A 17301-nucleotide genomic window follows, 5' to 3' on the forward strand; every position below is an offset into this window, starting at 1 on the left:
ATCATGTTGGCAAGGATTGTTACGCCTGTGTGGGGAGACAGATGGGTCCCACTGAAGCTGATCAACACGTCTGGCCGTCCAGTGTGGCTGAAGCGCAATGTAAAGCTTGCAGACGTCTTCCCATGTGTAGCAATGGAGGACATACAAGACACCGAACCAGAACAGTGTAGTTCACCTGGTCAGCTGTCCTCAAGCCACGTCTGAGGCCGATGTGACGGGCCACATGAGACACGTTCCACGGAAGAGAAGCTAAGACTGCTGGAGTTGAGTGCTTTGGACCTCAGCCCCTGTGATGTGTATAAGAAGTGCAAGAGTCAGCTGGCTGACCTAGTAGTGCGGTGGTTCCCACCGTGAAGCATGGAGGAGGAGGTGTAATGGTGTGAGGGTGCTTGCTAGAGACACTCTGTGATTTATTTAGAATTTAAGGCACACTTAACCAGCATGGTAAAATCATTCTGCAGCGATACGCCATCCCATCTGGTTTGTGCTTAGTGGGACTATAATTTGTTTTTCAACAGGACAATGACCAAACAGGCTATGTAAGGGCTATTTGTCCAAGAAGGAGAGTGATGGAGTGCTGCATCAGATGACCTGGCCTCCACAATGACACGACCTCAACCCAATTGAGCTGGTTTGGGATGAGTTGGACCACAGAGTGAAGGAAAAGCTGCCAAGAAGTGCTCAGCATATGTGGGAACTCCTTCAAGACTGTTGTAAAAGCATTCCAGGTGAAGCTGGTTGAGAGAATGCCAAGAGTGTGCAAAGCTGTCTTCAAGGCAAAGGGTGGCTACTTTGAAGAATCTCAAATATATTTTAATTTGTTTTAACCCTTTTTGGGTTACTACATGATTCTACATGTGTTTATTCCTAGTTTTGATGTCTTCACTATTATTCTACAATGAAGAAAATAGTCAATATAAAGAAAAACTCTTGAATGAGTAGGTGTTTCCAACATTTTGACTGGTACTGTATATATGCACATGATCACGCAGCATCCAGCCAGAGTTGTTCAACTTTGATGGAGATTGCTAGGTGGGTTTGCAGTTGTTCTGAAGATTACACAGTGTTGTGTATGTATTTGCAGATCCAGCAAAGTTGTTAAACTTTGGAGAATAAACCGTTAAAAGAGAACAGCACTGTGTCCTTTGTCGATGTGCCACATGAGAGCCGTTACACGAGTCAAAATGTACATTTGGTTAATATTATATTAGGCTATGTGAGAGGTTATAGACCTACAGTCAATGTCCATATTTCAGTTAGTATTATATTTAACCCATCTGAACAGTACAGTTCCTTTCATGTGGCATATTTGATGACCCTGTCTTGTGACTGTCCAAAACATTAGGCTACTGTTCTGACCCACCCTTCTCTTTATTTTTAACTCTCCATTTTGCAGCTTTTGTTATTGAATTGAACTGTGACAAAGTCCTCTTTGCCTCAGTGGATCAACGTTAACTTTTCTGCCCAAGTTCCCAAAAGCATTTGGCAATTGGAGTGTATTTGGCGCGCATACAGTTATAAGCCTAAGTGCGTATAAGCCTAAGCTTTAGGGCCTAACACCAAATAAAAAATACAATTAAGAAAAACCTCAATGTAGCAAACCTCAATGTAGCCTATAGAGATGAATTGTACAATAATTATACATTATGAATTTTTTATGCATTGTTTTCTCTTTATAAAACCTGGCCGCGACCCGCCCTTTACATACACAATATTTAATGATCCTTAACACGCAGGCGCAGGGACTGCGGGTTATGAGTCAACCCTAACATCACTAGTGTGCTGACATACCTGTGACGTTTGCACTTTACTTTCCCACACACTGCACAGCTGTGTCCCAACGGAAACAGCTCCTGTTGCTCCTGCTGCTGTAGAAATAGAGGGAGATCCTAAAGCTACAAAACGTACTTTTGGATATCCCACTGACAAATGGGAACTAACCCATTAGAATGTTAAGCAACTGAGTCACTTCACCACCTGAGTGACACTGCATTGCCCTCCAACTACTGGTATTTGTGTTTTTAACATTCAACTTACTTTGTTCTTGGGCTTCATAGTGAAGAGGATGTTGGGCAGGAGGGATTCTGTGCCAAGGGAGCAGTAGAATGTAATCACTCCAGCCAGGAAGGACCAAAACACCATCAGAATGTGGAGATACCTGGAAGAAAAACCTGGTCAGACACATATAGCTAGATGTCTGGTTAATACCGGAACTAAAAAAGAAACATTGTGAAATTATGAGTTTTAGACAGGATGCTGAACTAACTTTTCCTGACACTCCAGAATGAGCAAGAGAACTTTAACTACATGTACTTCAAATGACATTATGACTGAGTCAAAACATTTGACATCCCACATGAACAAATATCCACTGTATGTGCACAAAACCTACCTATTAAGAAGTATAGTTGATAAAAGCATGAACACCAGAAGAAAGCAAATGACAGGGTATTGACGTCCAACTTCCCTCAGGACATCAATTTGCAGTCCTTGCTTCAGCTTCTCCAAATAAACTCGAATACGTTCCATTTTACAATGGGGTCTGTTGAAGTAAACATTAAAAAGCTAGATGGATACCCTAAACAAGTGACCCATAACACCAGCTAAAATGTACTCGCTAGCTCTAAAGTTAAATAACGTTAGAAGCGTATGCTAAAGTTAACAAGGAAGGCTCGCGACTTTAGCTACTTACTAGTACACAATATAATCCCATCAACTAGTACTTCAAACAAGGAACCATGTCATAATTTTGTGCAGGTTTCACATTGTTATCTAATTTCTTCAACGACAGGTCTTCCTTTTAATTATGGTTAGCATTTTTGTTATTTCCCATTTTAGAAAGTGTTGTGTGATTTCCTTGACAGATCACTTTTCCTTAATCCGATGGTCGTCACTTCCGGTTCTAATCCTCACCACAGGAAGTGCCAGCAGACCAGAGGGAGGGATAGGCGAAGCTAATGGAAAATCTTTAGTACTGTAGTCTCAGCTAGTAGTTGCTTGGTATTCATAATCATAAACTATTTCATTTCCTAAACGAAATAGTATGTTTGAAAGTAACACGAACTTCAGTGAAGAAATTAAATTCATATTTAACCATTGCCGTAAATTCCATACCAAGGTGTGGTGCACAAAGCAGCATGTTGAATTGATTGCGTTATTCCATAACATCTACATTTAAATGTATACAACTATGTTGGACGAATAGTCATAAATTGATCAAATACAATATAAAATATAAGACAGTGATGAAAATCAAGACCTTTATTTTAAAAATAAGTTTCATGAGCCTCACTTAACAGTGTAAAACAATTGATTTCCAAGAAATGCAAAAACAATTGTTAGCCACCAACAATTCTTTAAACTGGTAAGAGCTTTTCAAATAATTCTTTGTGATGATAGAGGGAGTCAACTGTGTACAAAACCTGATCAAGTTGTTGTCTCCTTTATGCGATCCAGGAAATACATCTCTCTCTTTTTTTAAACTGCAGTATCCCATTTGAACTGGATAAACCAAGTCATATCCAGCTAACTCAGCTACTAATTACATGCTCAACATGATGCAGATTCAAGACACTTGTCACATACTTAAAATGTGACAAAAAGGCAGCTCATAGATGTCTGATCGACATTCATGTTATACATCATGATTAGGCAAATTTCTGTACACAAAGTAGACTGATGGCTCTCAAACTTAAGTGTGTATGCAACCTTCCAAATGGGTTGCCTGAAAACCCAATGTTGAATTGCATATAATGCTACATTGGGTTTCCAGGAAACCAAAAGGAATGGATCATATACAACATACTTACTATCCCAGAAAGAAAAAGGACACTGCAATGCTTCTGAAAAAAGCATGTCTTTCTTTCAAACTTTTACAAGAAGTACCATTTTCCTAAACTAAACTACATTATCTGAATAAGCACATAGCCAATTCAGTTCAAACCATATGAAAGCAGGGCTTGTTCCTTAATTTGCTCATTACATGAGATGATTTAACATGCCCAATTTGACTGTTAGCAGTGTTGGAATAATAGCATGCAGCACCTATAATAAACAAATTACTGGTGCTCTGCTGTTGCCCTTGTGCTCAGTACTGGGTGGAACAAGCCCTGCTTTCATCAATTACGTTTCCAAACTTACAGTAGACAGGGCAGTTGTATCCTTTGTACTGAGGTAGTTAACCAACCCTTTAAAGACAAACAACCACTTTCCTGGAATGCCTGACCATTTATGCCAGGTGGTTAAACCTAAAAACCTGCTAAACATTATATTAAAACCAATCAAAATCAAAATAGAATTAAATATGTCTATTCCATCGTAAAGTTGCATTATGCATCAAAATATATATTAGCGTCAAGCTCCTCTGAGCCACTTCAAATTTAGACAAAGTGCAAAAGGCATAACTACATTTCGGGATCAACAGTCCACTGGGAACTCAACATCTTCAATTGTCATTTTAAAATGGCATATTCTTTGGATACATGGGGGAGGTGGCACGCGTATAAAAACAACGGCGTGGCTGTGGTTTGGGGTTTTCTGGAACCCCACTTGCCGTGGATAATGGGATTTCTACACATGTGCAGTATTTATTTTTTTTACGTAACTGCTGCCCACAGTAGTCTGCTCAGTGCTCCGCTGCTGCTTCCACTTAAATGTTGTAGCATATATATATATATATATATAGAGAGAGAGATGTTTTTTTTACAGTCCATGCTTAAAACATGGTCAACATGTTCAAACTATGCTTTCCATGCCTCAAGCGTGACTTAATGTTTTTTTTTTTTCAGGAGGGGTGTTACATGCAGCCATCATGTTGCACACACACGACATGATCGATGTTCGTACAAACTTTGTCGGTTGTAACAGTTGTTTGTTGCAAACATAAGCAGTCTAGCGAGTCCATGTTCTTTTTACCTGCTGAGTTAACATGCAGTTACTTAGGCAAGAATATCAAAACACGAGCAAGACACACAGGCAGTCAAAATAGTGATTTAATGTTATTTTCTCATCGCAAACATTGGCTAGTTATTTTTCCAGCAATCATCGCTACGATATGGTAGTATACTATGAAGATTATGACAAATAGTAGGCAGTCTAAGCAGTAGTTGACATAACGATGCAAGCAACAATAGCGCGCCGGGCGATGCAAAACACATTCGCCCATTGTCAGACACTGGTTACGGGTCAAAATACATGCTCACCTGTCCAGAGTTGGAACAGCTAGGCCGCTTACTCGTGCGGTACTTGCATGTTCATTGAAAAGCAAAATAGTAGTTAGTAGGGTCTGGGTGTGGTTGAAACGCTAATGATTTTTTGCCCCAATGCAAAACTCAAGTGGGGAGTTCCATGCAGCTATTTATGAAGCATATCAAACAAGCAAGACACAGAGACGCAGTCTAATTAGCGATGTAATGTTATTTTCTCATCATTACAAGCATTGGCTAAGCAGGAGGCAGACAGGCAGTCAAAGTAGTAGTGTTATTTTTCCCCCCAGGAACTCTGGCTAGTGGCTACGATATGACTATGAAGCATTAACCTACTTCACACAAAAATCTGATTGTTTTCTCTCCAATGGAATAAATGTGTAAGTGCTGCGTCCTGCTTGTGCAACTGCAATATCCGTTACAGACGATGGTTGTATAGACTTCATAATATATTTTGGGGAACGTTAGATCAAATCACTTTGTCATATTTCTTAACAGCTGAAATAACCCCAAAGACATATGCTTCATCAGCATGGTCCAGAAGAGGGTGAGTAAAAAGATAAACGTGAGGGAAGTGTGAGCAGCAGCTACAGTGTGCGTAAAATAACATGCGCATGAGCAGAATATGATCCGGATCCTTAGCTTTGAGAAAGGTTTTCAGAGGTGTGTAAAACTATTTGCAGCAACGGTCTAAAAAGTCCAAGCAACAAGTGTCTTGAGTTTGCCCTTTTGATTATCTTCTAATCTGGCAGATATGCTCCTGTAAAGTTGGAATATCATTGGACCATTGAGTTGACCTTACCATCACTTCAATTGGCAGCTTCCAGTATAACCTCACATAGCAGGTCAGTCTTCATAGTGACAGGTCAGGACCGGCCTCGACCACTTTTCCCTGCTAGTCAGGTAACAAAAGGACGCAATTAGAAGATAGATCACAACAGATGACCACATAACATCCAGCTAGGTACCTACAAGTAACTACAGAACACAGTCCAATGCACATTAAAGACAAACAAATGAACTTGAGTAAGGAAAAAGCAAAGGGGTTTCTAGTCATTCACCAAGACTTCTACACCCTTCAACTTCACATGCAACAAGGCTATGCCTTCAGGAAAAGGTAGAGCAGAACTGTGGCCATGCTGTGTTATTTTAAAGGTGACCAGAGTCAAGTGGTTGGGATATGGAAAGATTGGGGGTTATGTCCAAACTACAAGCACTACGTACAGACAGTTCATGCATGCCAATTATTCCCATCGTTACTCAATTTGAGATTGAGAAACATGTAAGATCAGTGTTAAGGCTACCAATGACTATGTAGAGCCTTCGGGGACAAGAACATCTTCACAGACTAATTTCTTAATAGCCAAAGGGATATATTTGAACTGGCCATCAGAGAAAGACTCCACTTTCATGGCATTTCTTTAAAACAGGAATCCATTTCATTTGGGCTACGAAATTGTGAAATCTAAATCGAGAATGTTTGAGATACGGTCTCAAATTAAAAAACTTAACTCAAATGGTGTATGTCTCTACACATACGTAACACTTGAATTGTGGAATATGCCGACTACTGAAATAAGTGATAACATTTTTTATGCCATGCAAATGTGAAGTTGCAGCATGTGGGAAACATAGGCAAACATTTAGTTATTTTCTTCCTTAAGGATTAAGGAGCCTTAAATTTGAAGGCAATTTGAAGAGAGAATTTTCCGAAACATGAATTTGAAACACAATTTGAGGTTTTGTACACTTCTGCGTGTATGTTTATTAAAGCAGACAAATAGCAAAAAAATACAAGCCAAAATGTAAAGCCCAATAAATAGGACTAGTCTTTTTTCTTTTTTACAAGAGACGCCATTTCCTAGCATTATCTTCTGTAAAATACAAATTGTGGTTTCATTTGTTTTAAGTAGGTACATGTTTAGGAGACATAAGTTTAGTTGCTGTTAGCTACTTAAAACATGGAATCACTAAAAACATACATAAAACTACAGCCAAATAAAACAGCTGGATCACATGACTGCACATTTTTAAATGTTTAAACCTGATTATGGAAATCGCATTAATCAACTTTGAAAAAATAAAAACCAGTTAGCCAAAAACAGTTAGAAGTGTGACTACTGTTCAAGTCCAAGCGGATTATTAAAATATATACAAGATAAATCTTGCCAGATGTCACCAAATTGGAAAAAAAAGTGAGGCAACCATATGGATTTAGAGCCAATCAGATCAAGTCTCTAAAAAAGGATTTGGAATTAAAGCCCTAATGTTCTACTTCCACTGTTGCCCAAAATAATCCTGATAAAACTCCTGGTTGTCAGATTTGTAACCATAGTTACCAGAATGATCACCACCTTGGAGCGGTTGCTGAGCAATGGGTTGAGAGCCCCAGTTCTGATTATTGGTTTGGCGCCGCTTGGAATCTGGCTGGTTGTACTCATCAGCTTTGCGCTTTCCTCCTACATTTCCACCGCGGTCACCCCTCCCACCACGTACCCCGCCGCGGCCTCTCTGTTGCACACCTTCTCTGCTTGATCCTGGACCACCTCTGCCCCTGGGAGCGCCTGGCCTGCCTCTGGCTGGGGATGCCCCCCGTGCACCTCTGCCCCCTCTTCCTCTAGCGGGAGCCTGAAAGTCTTCATAGCCATAGTAGTCGTATCCCCCGCGGTAGTTGGGGTAATCATAACCATAATAATCGTAGTAATCATCGTAGCCATAATAGTCGGGTGGGTAAGAATAACCTCCCCTACCCCGGCCGCCTCTTGTGGGAGGGGGCAACTGAGGGGGGCCGTAGTTGTAATAATAATCATCATCATACCTATGGAAGAAAGAAGCAGAACCTGGCAAAAACGTTCAAGGCACTGAACACACATTACATTTTAGTCATTTAGCAGACGCTCTCATCCAGAGCGACTTACAGTAGTGAATGCATACATTTCATACATTTTTTCCCCGTACTGGTCCCTCGTGGGAATCGAACCCACAACCCTGGCGTTGCAAACACCATGCTCTACCAACTGAGCCACACATGGACTCATTGTTCTGATTTGATGACTATAGCATTGTTCACACTGGCAGTTTAAAGTGACTCAAATCCAATTTTCATACATATCCCATTACAATCTGTCTAAACAGCCCAAAATCACATGGAATCAGATAATTCAACACACATTTCAAACCTTCACATATACATTCATGTACATACTACCTCAACTAGCCCGACCAACCTGCATTGTGTCCCGCCACACGCCAACCTCTCTTTTACGCTACTGCTACTCTCTGTTTATTATATATGCATAGTCACTTTAACCATATCTACATGTACATACCACCTCAAATCAGCCTGACTAACCGGTGTCTGTATGTAGCCTCGCTACTGTTAAAGCCTTGCTTCTGTGTATAGCCTCGCTACTGTATTTTTCACTGTCTTTTTACTGTTGTTTTTATTTCTTTACTTAACTATTGTTCACCTTATACCGTTTTTCACTGTTGGTTAGAGCCTGTAAGTAAGCAGTTCACTGTAAGGTCTACACCCGTTGTATTCGGCGCACGTGACAAATAAACTTTGATTTGAAACCACCTTCTTAGGTGGTTTGAAATCAGATACAAATCTGATTCCTAGCCATGCAACTTTTCTGAATGGTAAAATATGATCTATTTGCGCCAAAATGTTTTTTTTTTTACTGTTATTAGGCATATCTTGTTGCCTGTTAGCTGCTCTGTTGACAGTTTGACAAGAACAAACTGTAGGTAACTAGCTTGTTAATTGTTTACAAACAAATGAGTGAATGTGCTAGAAAGACAAACAGCTACCTAGCTAGATAGTTGACTGCTGTGGCTAGACAAAAAGGACTCATTTTAAAAGGCTTTAAGTGTTGTTACACTATGACACTCTTTGAACTTTCAAAGCAACAGGGAAACATCCATGGCAGGCATTGTTGTTACCTTAGCTTGCTACGTAACTTCTGATTGATAGAAGGCACAAGCACCACCAAATCAGCCTACACCACTGCACACACCCATCATTGCTATGACAACTAGCATAGCCATGTCAGCAAATAACTGCCATCTGAACACCCACAAATCTGATTTGGTCACTTGTACCTTGCCATTTTGACAGTCAGTACTCCAAAACGGATTTGAACATTAGGGCCTGCAGTGTAAACAAGGCCTTAGAATCAGTCATGCACCAATTTCAAATTGGGCCTTGAAAAGTGGAGCGCAAAAAATATATTTTGTACAAGACATGTCTTACATGTTTGTTTTGGCTGCTTGTCTCTGAGCTTTGCGTTCCTTCCTCTTCTGATCGGGGGGCTTTGCAAAGACTATGTCAATGTGCTCTCCTTCCAGAACTTTGCCATTCATTTGAGCCAATGCCTGTGGAGATAGTGGCAAACTACAGTCATCATACAATTAAACACCCTCAATGTCATTTACTTACCACAATGTATTCTCATTATATTATCACTCAATATAAAGTACCTTAACTGCAGCGTCCCTCTCATCAAAGTGAACGAAGGCGTAATCTTTCAGCTTTTTCACTCGCTCCAGTTTACCAAACTGGCTGAAGGATTTTTCAAGTATTTCTTCCGTAACGCTGTTCGCAAGGTTTCGGACAAACAAAACTTTGACCTGTGGGTTGAAATGCACAATGGGAAATGTGTTAAGAACTTCAAGTACATGGGTTACACAAAGGCATCAGTGTGATCTGCACCCACTTAAAGACTAGTGGTTGTATTTTGTTAAATGAAAGACATCCAAGGTTGATCAAGCATCACCCGCAAGCCTATAATGCAAGACTTCAGGTTGGAAATATATCAATGAAAATCTCCAGTGTTGCTTACAGTTACAGTTTTGACTTAAAACCAGCTTGAAAATCTATGGCAAGACTTGAAAATGGCTGTCCAGCAATGATCAACAACCAACTTGACAGAGCTTGAAGAATATTAAAAAGAATAATGTGCAAATATTGTACAATCCAGGTGTGCAAAGCTCTTAGACGCTTACCCAGAAAGACTCACAGCTGTAAATCGGTTCCAAATGTGATTCTAACATGGGTGCGACTACATATGTAAATGTGATAACGGCTTTCATTTTCAATAAATTTGCAAACATTTCTAAAAATGCGTTTTCACTTTATCATTTTGGGGTATTGTGTGCAGATGGGTGAGAAATCTATTTAATCAATTTTGAATTCAGGCTGTAACAAAATGTGGAATAAGTCGAGGGGTATGAATACTTTCTGAAGGCACTGTATATAGTGCACTACTTTTGAGCAGGTCCAATGGGCCCTGGTCAAAAGCAGTGCACTATATAGGGAATAGGGTGCCCTTTGGGACATAACAACTTGCTTCTCCAGTGTTTCATCACTTTGTAGTCAGCAGATCACTTACCTTGGCCATAACCTCTGGATCTGGGTCCTCTATGGGATCTGCCCATTCCACAGTAACCACGTTCCCCCACACTTTCACCTTGCCACTCATTAGCCTGCGTCTGGCCTGAGCAGCAGTTTTATGGTCCTCGTATTCCAAAAAGCAAAAACCTCTGTTCTTCTTTTTGTCATCTGGCTGATGGTACAGTATGACATCATTAAGACCCTCTGTTAGAAATAATACAAGTTAAGCAAGGTTTGAGCAAAATGTGATCATGTATTTAATTACAACTACAAGACATGTCGTTGACTTAATCAAATGAAAAGGGCCCATCTCACCCATCAACAAAGATCTTTCTTACCTGTGACTTTAGCAAACTCCTCCACAATCTGTTCTTTCGTTTTACTCTTGGGGATGGAGCCGACGAACAGCCGGTTATTGGCAACAGATATACACACTCCAATGTGTTTGCCGGGGCGTATTTCGTTATTATTACACTGGGGAAAGAGGAACTCATCAACCAGTGTGACAAGGATAAATATGAAACAGCCATGGCACAGACTATGCCAAAGTTCATACTTCCAAACTGACTGATAGGCTGAAGAGACAGCCCATAACTGGAAGCATGGGGAAACACTGACCAGGTTTACAGCCTCCGAGGCAGCCTCTTTAGTGCAGAAGGTGACAAAGGCGTAGCCCCTGTTCAAGCCACTCAGGGGGTCCATCATTAGACGTAGATCCCAGATAGGTCCCGCCTTCTCAAAGAGGGGCACCAGCTCATCCTCAAACAAGTCTCGAGGAATTTTCCCAACAAATATCTGCAAAGGGAGGTCATGAAACAAGTCATGAAAAAACATGTGTGAGCAGCTAAGAAAGTGGTCAGTTCTGGAAATGTAAAATATTTATGGGAATCAAGGAGACGAGAGCGGGGAAAAAAACATATAATTTGGCCCAGTCAGATCTTAGCGGTAAGCTCTCAGTGTAACAAGAGTCACTCCAGAATTACAAACGTCATCATAAGGCCAAACAGAGATTTGTCGACATTTGATGGTCTTATTCAAAAGTGTTTGTTCCCTGAAAGATAAAGACCTTACCTCTGTTCCAATAGTGGGTTGAGCACCTGAATACACAGACTCTGGGGGGCCTCCATACTTCCGCTGACCCGTTGTCACATCAAGTGTATAGATGGTTCTATCAAGCAGAGCCTGTCATTATCAAAATAAAAATATTTAATGTTGCTGTAACCACACACAGACACCGCTTGATTTTCACACAACCACAATAAATCAACTATGCAAAAAACGGGACCGCGTAGCCTAAACTGAAAGACTTTTGTAACACACTGACGAGCTAAGTCAAGATCAAGTCTGCCAACAAATGAGCAAGACTCTTACAATTGGTTATGCCAAGATATTGGAAAAGAGGCATGCCTTCATCTCTACAAAGTGTAAACTTCCTTCCTGGTGTTGACATACTTTTATTTTCGCCTCATCTGGTCCTTTCGTGGAATCTGAAACTTTGGTCCCTTGCTTCTCCCTCTGTCTATAAGTCTTCATTACTCCACAGAGGAAGGCACTTTTGTTCTGAAAAGGAAAGTTGAAGCTTTTAGTACTCCCTGCGTTGCATTAAATCATCCTCAACTAAGTGTAACGCAGCGGCCACTTACTTGCACATGCGACAGATCACTTTCCTTAAATTCAAGCAGGACTTGTAGAGCACCTTCTTCGTTAAATTCTTTCAATGCTTCAATAGCCCTTTCATCTAGGTCACTGTGCGCTACCAGGCCTGTAGAAGGGTGACATTTCAAATATAACCACTGTTTGCCAATGAAATCACAAAGAACTCATGGGATTAAGTCCAATCAGATCTTAGCGGTAAACCATCACAGCAACGTTGAGTTGCTCCAGTATTTGAGTATAGAGATCATCATGTGGACAACCAAAACCCCAAAAAATTGTCACCGTTGCTAGAAATAGTAACCAGCCAGGCTAGTTGTACATTATAAAATATGAAGAATAATGATTTATGCTTACAGAAACCAAGGAAATGCACACGAACAAGCTCATCAAAGGAGGGAAAAAGTATCTCGCTAACTGCACCCACAACCAAAAGCATCAATCCTACTGCATGAACCAGGTCAGCTGTACATGCACAAATCAATTCAGACATCTGAACACCCCCACTACGCTTTTCTTTTGCTCCCCCGGAGACCATATCAAGACAACAACACAACACCCCCCCCAGCGTTGCAGAGTTCCATCCTTAAATAAAAACATGCTCCGGAACTTTGGTTGGCAATTACAAACATACTTTAAAGCTCCTGCTTTGGGCTGGATGTGTCAATGTGTAGTTTATACGTGCATAACCTATTAGCAGAATTAGTGTTAGCCATAGCAAAGCTCGTCAACTCCACCCAGAAACAATGCATTCAAATTCACAGTTTTGTTATGGTGGGGATAGCTTTGTTTGTAAATATATCACACAAAGTTGCTTAGGTAAATAAATACAAGTTTCTAATAGAAATACAAACTAAAAAGGAAGAACATGACAACAACAAAAAAACAGTTAGGTTATGCATAACATGCACTTACCTGCTATGTAAATTGCATCTAGTTTTTCTGCAACTTCCTGTGGTAAGCCAGCATCTAATAAAGTCTGGAAACTGTCTGAATGGATAACTTCAGCTGTAGCTGTGTCCACTTCAGTTATGCCTATTGGTTCCTCTGTACCATTCCCATTTACATGATCGGTCATCTGATCGGTCGCCATCTGTTTAATGCAATGATGAGTAAAATGATTTGAATGACTGTTCCAATAACAGTTAAGCACCTACTGCACTTAGCCAATTCAAATAAGCAAAACATAACTTTCAGGCATATCATCATTGCTTGCCTGGAAATCCGAAGTTGAATTGCATTGAATACCATGTTGGGCAGAAATGAGTGTTTGAATCAGGAAGGTTTCCTCCCTCTACAAGCCAGAGTGTTTAATAAAATTATATTTTAACGTACTTTACCGTTTGTCTGTGCAGTTGGTCCTTTTGGCGGCAGCAATGTGAGACAATATATTCACAGGAAAGTACAATTACATCAACTCTGTAAAGTGCTTGTAGTGTTCAGATCTCTGAAGCATGCACAGAAGCATGTAAACGAGCTCGACAAGTATGTATGCATCTCCTGCATATATTTTTTATATTGTGAGCATGCTTCAGGTGAATGATTTCTTTATTTCAGACGAAGGGTATTGCTATGGGATCCCCCATGGTTCCTAACTATGCTCATTTGTATGTGGGTTACATGGAGAAACAGTCCATTTTCAATTCTCTCAAAAATGTTTTCTTGCCTAACATCATTATTTGGAAACGGTATATTGATGATATTTTTGTTCTGTGGAGGGGTGATGCAAAACAGCTCCAGGTGTTCCATGCTTTTCTTAACTCCTGTTCTGAGCATCTGAGATTTACAATGCAATCTGATACACGTCAAATCAGTTTTCTTGATGTACTGATCTTGTGTGAAGATAATGTTCTATACACTGATCTTTACAGGAAACCTACTGATCGTAACAGTTTGTTGAGGGCTGATAGTTGTCACCCACTTCCCTTGAAAAACAGTTTGCCCTACAGCCAATTCTGTCAAATCAAAATAATTTGTAAAAAACAATCTGTTATTGGCTGAGACCAAAGAAAATTCAAGGGGAGGGGGTACAAAAATGGTCAGATTAATACTGCCATTGAGAAAAATTCAAAACAAAACATGACCTTTTTCAAGGTCAGTCTTGCAAAAATAAGCATTCTTGCGTTCTAACTACCCGCTATTCAAAGTGCTTTGAACAAATTAAGGGAATCGTTCACAAACATTGGCACATTCTAAGATCCGATGATAGTATCGGTAATGTGTTTTCGGACCTTCCCTTGGTCGTATTCTCGCGGGGCAGAAACCTCAGAGATCAACTGGTAAACTCTGATTTACCACCCCAAGATATCCCCGCACAACGTGTATTTGCTCCCCTACTGGATGGAAACTACAAGTGTAATAACGGCTGTGCTCAATGTAATGGCACTTATACATGTAGATCCTTCAAACACCCCCAAACAGGGAAACAGATCCCAATCTAAGGTGTTATCACGTGCTCCACTAAGGCAGTTATTTATCTTAGAACTTGTCCTTGTGGTAAAAAATTATGTGGGTAAAACAAAGCGCGAATTAAAAGTACGTATCTTGGAGCATCGTAGCACAATTAGGCGCAAAAACTCGACTTACCCAGTTGCGGCCCACTTTTTGGAAGAAAACCACTTGATTTCGTCTCTACGTTATATTGGCATTGAACATGTCACCCTCCCTAGGAACGGGGGTGAACTCGACAATTTATTGTTAAAACGAGAGGCTGCTTGGATCTTTAATTTAAAGACCCTTGCTCCCTTCGGTCTCAACGTAGACTTTGATCTGAAGCCATTCTTGTGATTGTGCTACTGTAAATGTTTGTAGGCTTATGTAGCCAAATTGTATCTATGATCGTACGCTATCCATTCGTTTTTTTTTATGCTATTTTAATATGAGAATTAACCAATGATATCAGGCCACACCCGGCCATGATTAGACACATGTGTGTCGTTTGACACTATATAAATGAGTCATCCCGCAGTGTTTGTCATTATACCCTGGTGAAGACAGCTTGTATGTCGAAACATTGGACATAAATATTTTTTTGCATCTGAGCGCCTAGATTGTGCGGCTCTCCTTTATTTTTTTAAGTGTTCCACTCCCCTAGCCAGCACCTCGCATAAATAGGTGTGCGTTCTTTCGCCTCTAGCATCTGAATGCACGACCAGCGCTCTGAAAAGTTGATGTAATTATACATTCCTAATGTTAAAAGACCAACCGGTAAAGTATATTAAAATATAATTGTATTCAACATTCGGGACTGATTCAAAAGCTAATTTCTGTCCAACTTGGAATTCAATGTAATTCAACGTCGGGTTTCCAGGCAACATTGCATACAAAGAAGCATTTAAATTGTCCTGGCAAGTTTAGTGCACAGGTGACAAATCAACCCGCTGACGCTAATCACGAAACTACTACAACGAAGACATAGCTAACGTCATGATAAAAACCATCAGTTATGTTACGTCGATGGTCTTGTTTTAGCTAGCTACTATAGTGCCTGAACAATTTGTCAGGACACCAGGCATATACTGAACATATTGCTACTTAACTGAATTGGAGTCATTGGCTAACCGTTAACTACATTCAGTTAGCTAGCATTTGGTTTGTTGTTTGACTACCTATTCGAGCAGAACCAGCTAGTTACTTACTGTAGTTAACGTTGCACGTGCTTTTGTGCACACCGGTATTTTTTTTTTCTGGCGAAGTTCTTACGGTCTGCTACTTAATTAGCTTCCAATGCATTGCTAAACAAGCCAGCCAGTGCAGCTTAACGACGTTAAACGTTACTGTAACGTACTTGGAAACAATTAACTAGCCAAGAAATGCTTGAATGTTAACGACTTAGCTAATGTTTCAAGACTAAAATGTTTGCACTCCCGTTAACCAGCCCATACTCGAGACATCCACGCCGCGTAGCCATAGTTAGTTCTACGTAACCGGTTGCTAACTAAAGCGAATAACAAGTTAGCTAGCTAACGTTAATTAACCTTTGTCATGCGTGTCACACCGCTTCCGCAACGTTATTGGAACTACTCCATTGGCGCCGGCCTGGTCTCCAGGCGCAAAATAACTAGCTAACTCTGGAATTCACTTTCAAAATGTCGAGTAGGACTCTTAGGAGTAACGTTACTTAGCTAGCTAACTACATTCCACGTTTTTAAAAACACAGCCAGAACAAGTCACCTATCCGCGTAAATTCACCAGTTAACACATGTAAATACTTACCATTCGATAGTTCACGAAGGTGCACGTTGCTGATTTGTCTGATTTCAGGGTGTTTAAAAAAAATAAATAAAAAAAACTACGATTCCCGGCATAAGGTTAGGTCATGCTCCTGTCCGGATAATGTGAAATGGCGGCTAGTTGACTGACGCCGTGAGTGTTACCACAGCCACAGAGTCAAAACTGAATATAAATAATGAAAACAAAAATGAGTTTTTGATCTTAATATAAGATAAGGTTTAGGCATATGGTTAGCAGTGTGGTTAGATTTAAAGTCAGATTTTAAAAACAGATTTAGTATAAATAGCCGAGGTTTCTGACTTTGTAGCTGTGGTAACTAATGACGTGCCCTCCGAGTGCTTCAACATATGGGGTTTCAGCAACTGCTAACCACGGGCTGGTGTATTTTCGCGGGACTGGGAGTTTGGGTGGGAGCATGCATGCACCTTTTGGCACAGAACAGAAGCAATGGCATAGTAACTTTATTTGTCCAGAACAAACGGAGACAAAGGTGTTAAATATTTAAGGCATCATAGCTATCTTCATCACTCTTCATGTCCCATGAATTAGTTTTTCTCACAAGAAAAGGTATCGGACATATGGACCCAAATTAAAGTGTACAGTTCATTTAGAAAGTATTCACACCCCTTGACTTTTTCCACGTTTTGTTTTACAGCCTGAATTTTTAATTGATTAAATTGACATTATTATTTTTTTGGCACTGACCTATACACTACCCCAAGATGTCAAAGTGGAATTAGTTTTTTTGACATTGCTTAAATGAAACGCTGGGGTGTCTCAAATCCAATATTCAACCCCTTTGTTATGGCAAGCCTA

The 17301-nt window shown here is 40.3% G+C and overlaps 2 protein-coding genes across 10 annotated transcripts in view; both read right to left on the reverse strand.

The window, feature by feature from the left end:
* The window catches only part of LOC106607698 (sorting nexin-14), a 32252-nt gene extending 29343 nt beyond the window's left edge, over nt 1-2909 (reverse strand). For 5 of the 6 annotated variants that reach the window (XM_014204938.2, XM_014204937.2, XM_014204936.2 and 2 more), the window contains exons 1-4: nt 2693-2903; nt 2393-2542; nt 2038-2158; nt 1792-1868 (exon numbers count right to left, since the gene is read on the reverse strand). In XM_014204938.2, coding sequence (XP_014060413.2) covers nt 1792-1868; nt 2038-2158; nt 2393-2529 — 335 coding nt within the window. In that variant the 5' untranslated portion in view covers nt 2530-2542; nt 2693-2903. Of the gene's footprint in view, nt 1-1791; nt 1869-2037; nt 2159-2392; nt 2543-2692 lie in introns of all 6 variants that reach the window. The other variant, XM_014204932.2, reaches the window with a different exon arrangement.
* A 2064-nt stretch (nt 2910-4973) lies between these two features.
* Nucleotides 4974-16725, reverse strand: LOC106607700 (heterogeneous nuclear ribonucleoprotein Q). 4 transcript variants are annotated; one of them, XM_014204944.2, is made up of 12 exons: nt 16468-16725; nt 13168-13345; nt 12243-12361; nt 12052-12159; nt 11671-11781; nt 11218-11394; nt 10938-11073; nt 10598-10803; nt 9687-9836; nt 9460-9581; nt 7727-8022; nt 4974-6096 (listed from the first exon to the last, which is right to left on the reverse strand). In XM_014204944.2, exons 1-12 carry the CDS (start codon nt 16468-16470, stop codon nt 6071-6073), a joined length of 1632 nt encoding a protein of 543 aa, XP_014060419.2. In that variant the 5' UTR covers nt 16471-16725; the 3' UTR covers nt 4974-6070. The 4 variants fall into 4 exon arrangements, with proteins under 4 accessions (XP_014060419.2, XP_014060418.2, XP_014060416.2 ...); XM_014204943.2 differs by having other exon boundaries at nt 4974-6099; XM_014204941.2 differs by lacking the exon at nt 4974-6096 and having other exon boundaries at nt 6938-8022.
* Nucleotides 16726-17301: the final 576 nt, after the last annotated feature.

The sequence above is a fragment of the Salmo salar genome, chromosome ssa06 (assembly GCF_905237065.1).
Source record: "Salmo salar chromosome ssa06, Ssal_v3.1, whole genome shotgun sequence".
NCBI classification, from domain to species: domain Eukaryota; kingdom Metazoa; phylum Chordata; class Actinopteri; order Salmoniformes; family Salmonidae; genus Salmo; species Salmo salar.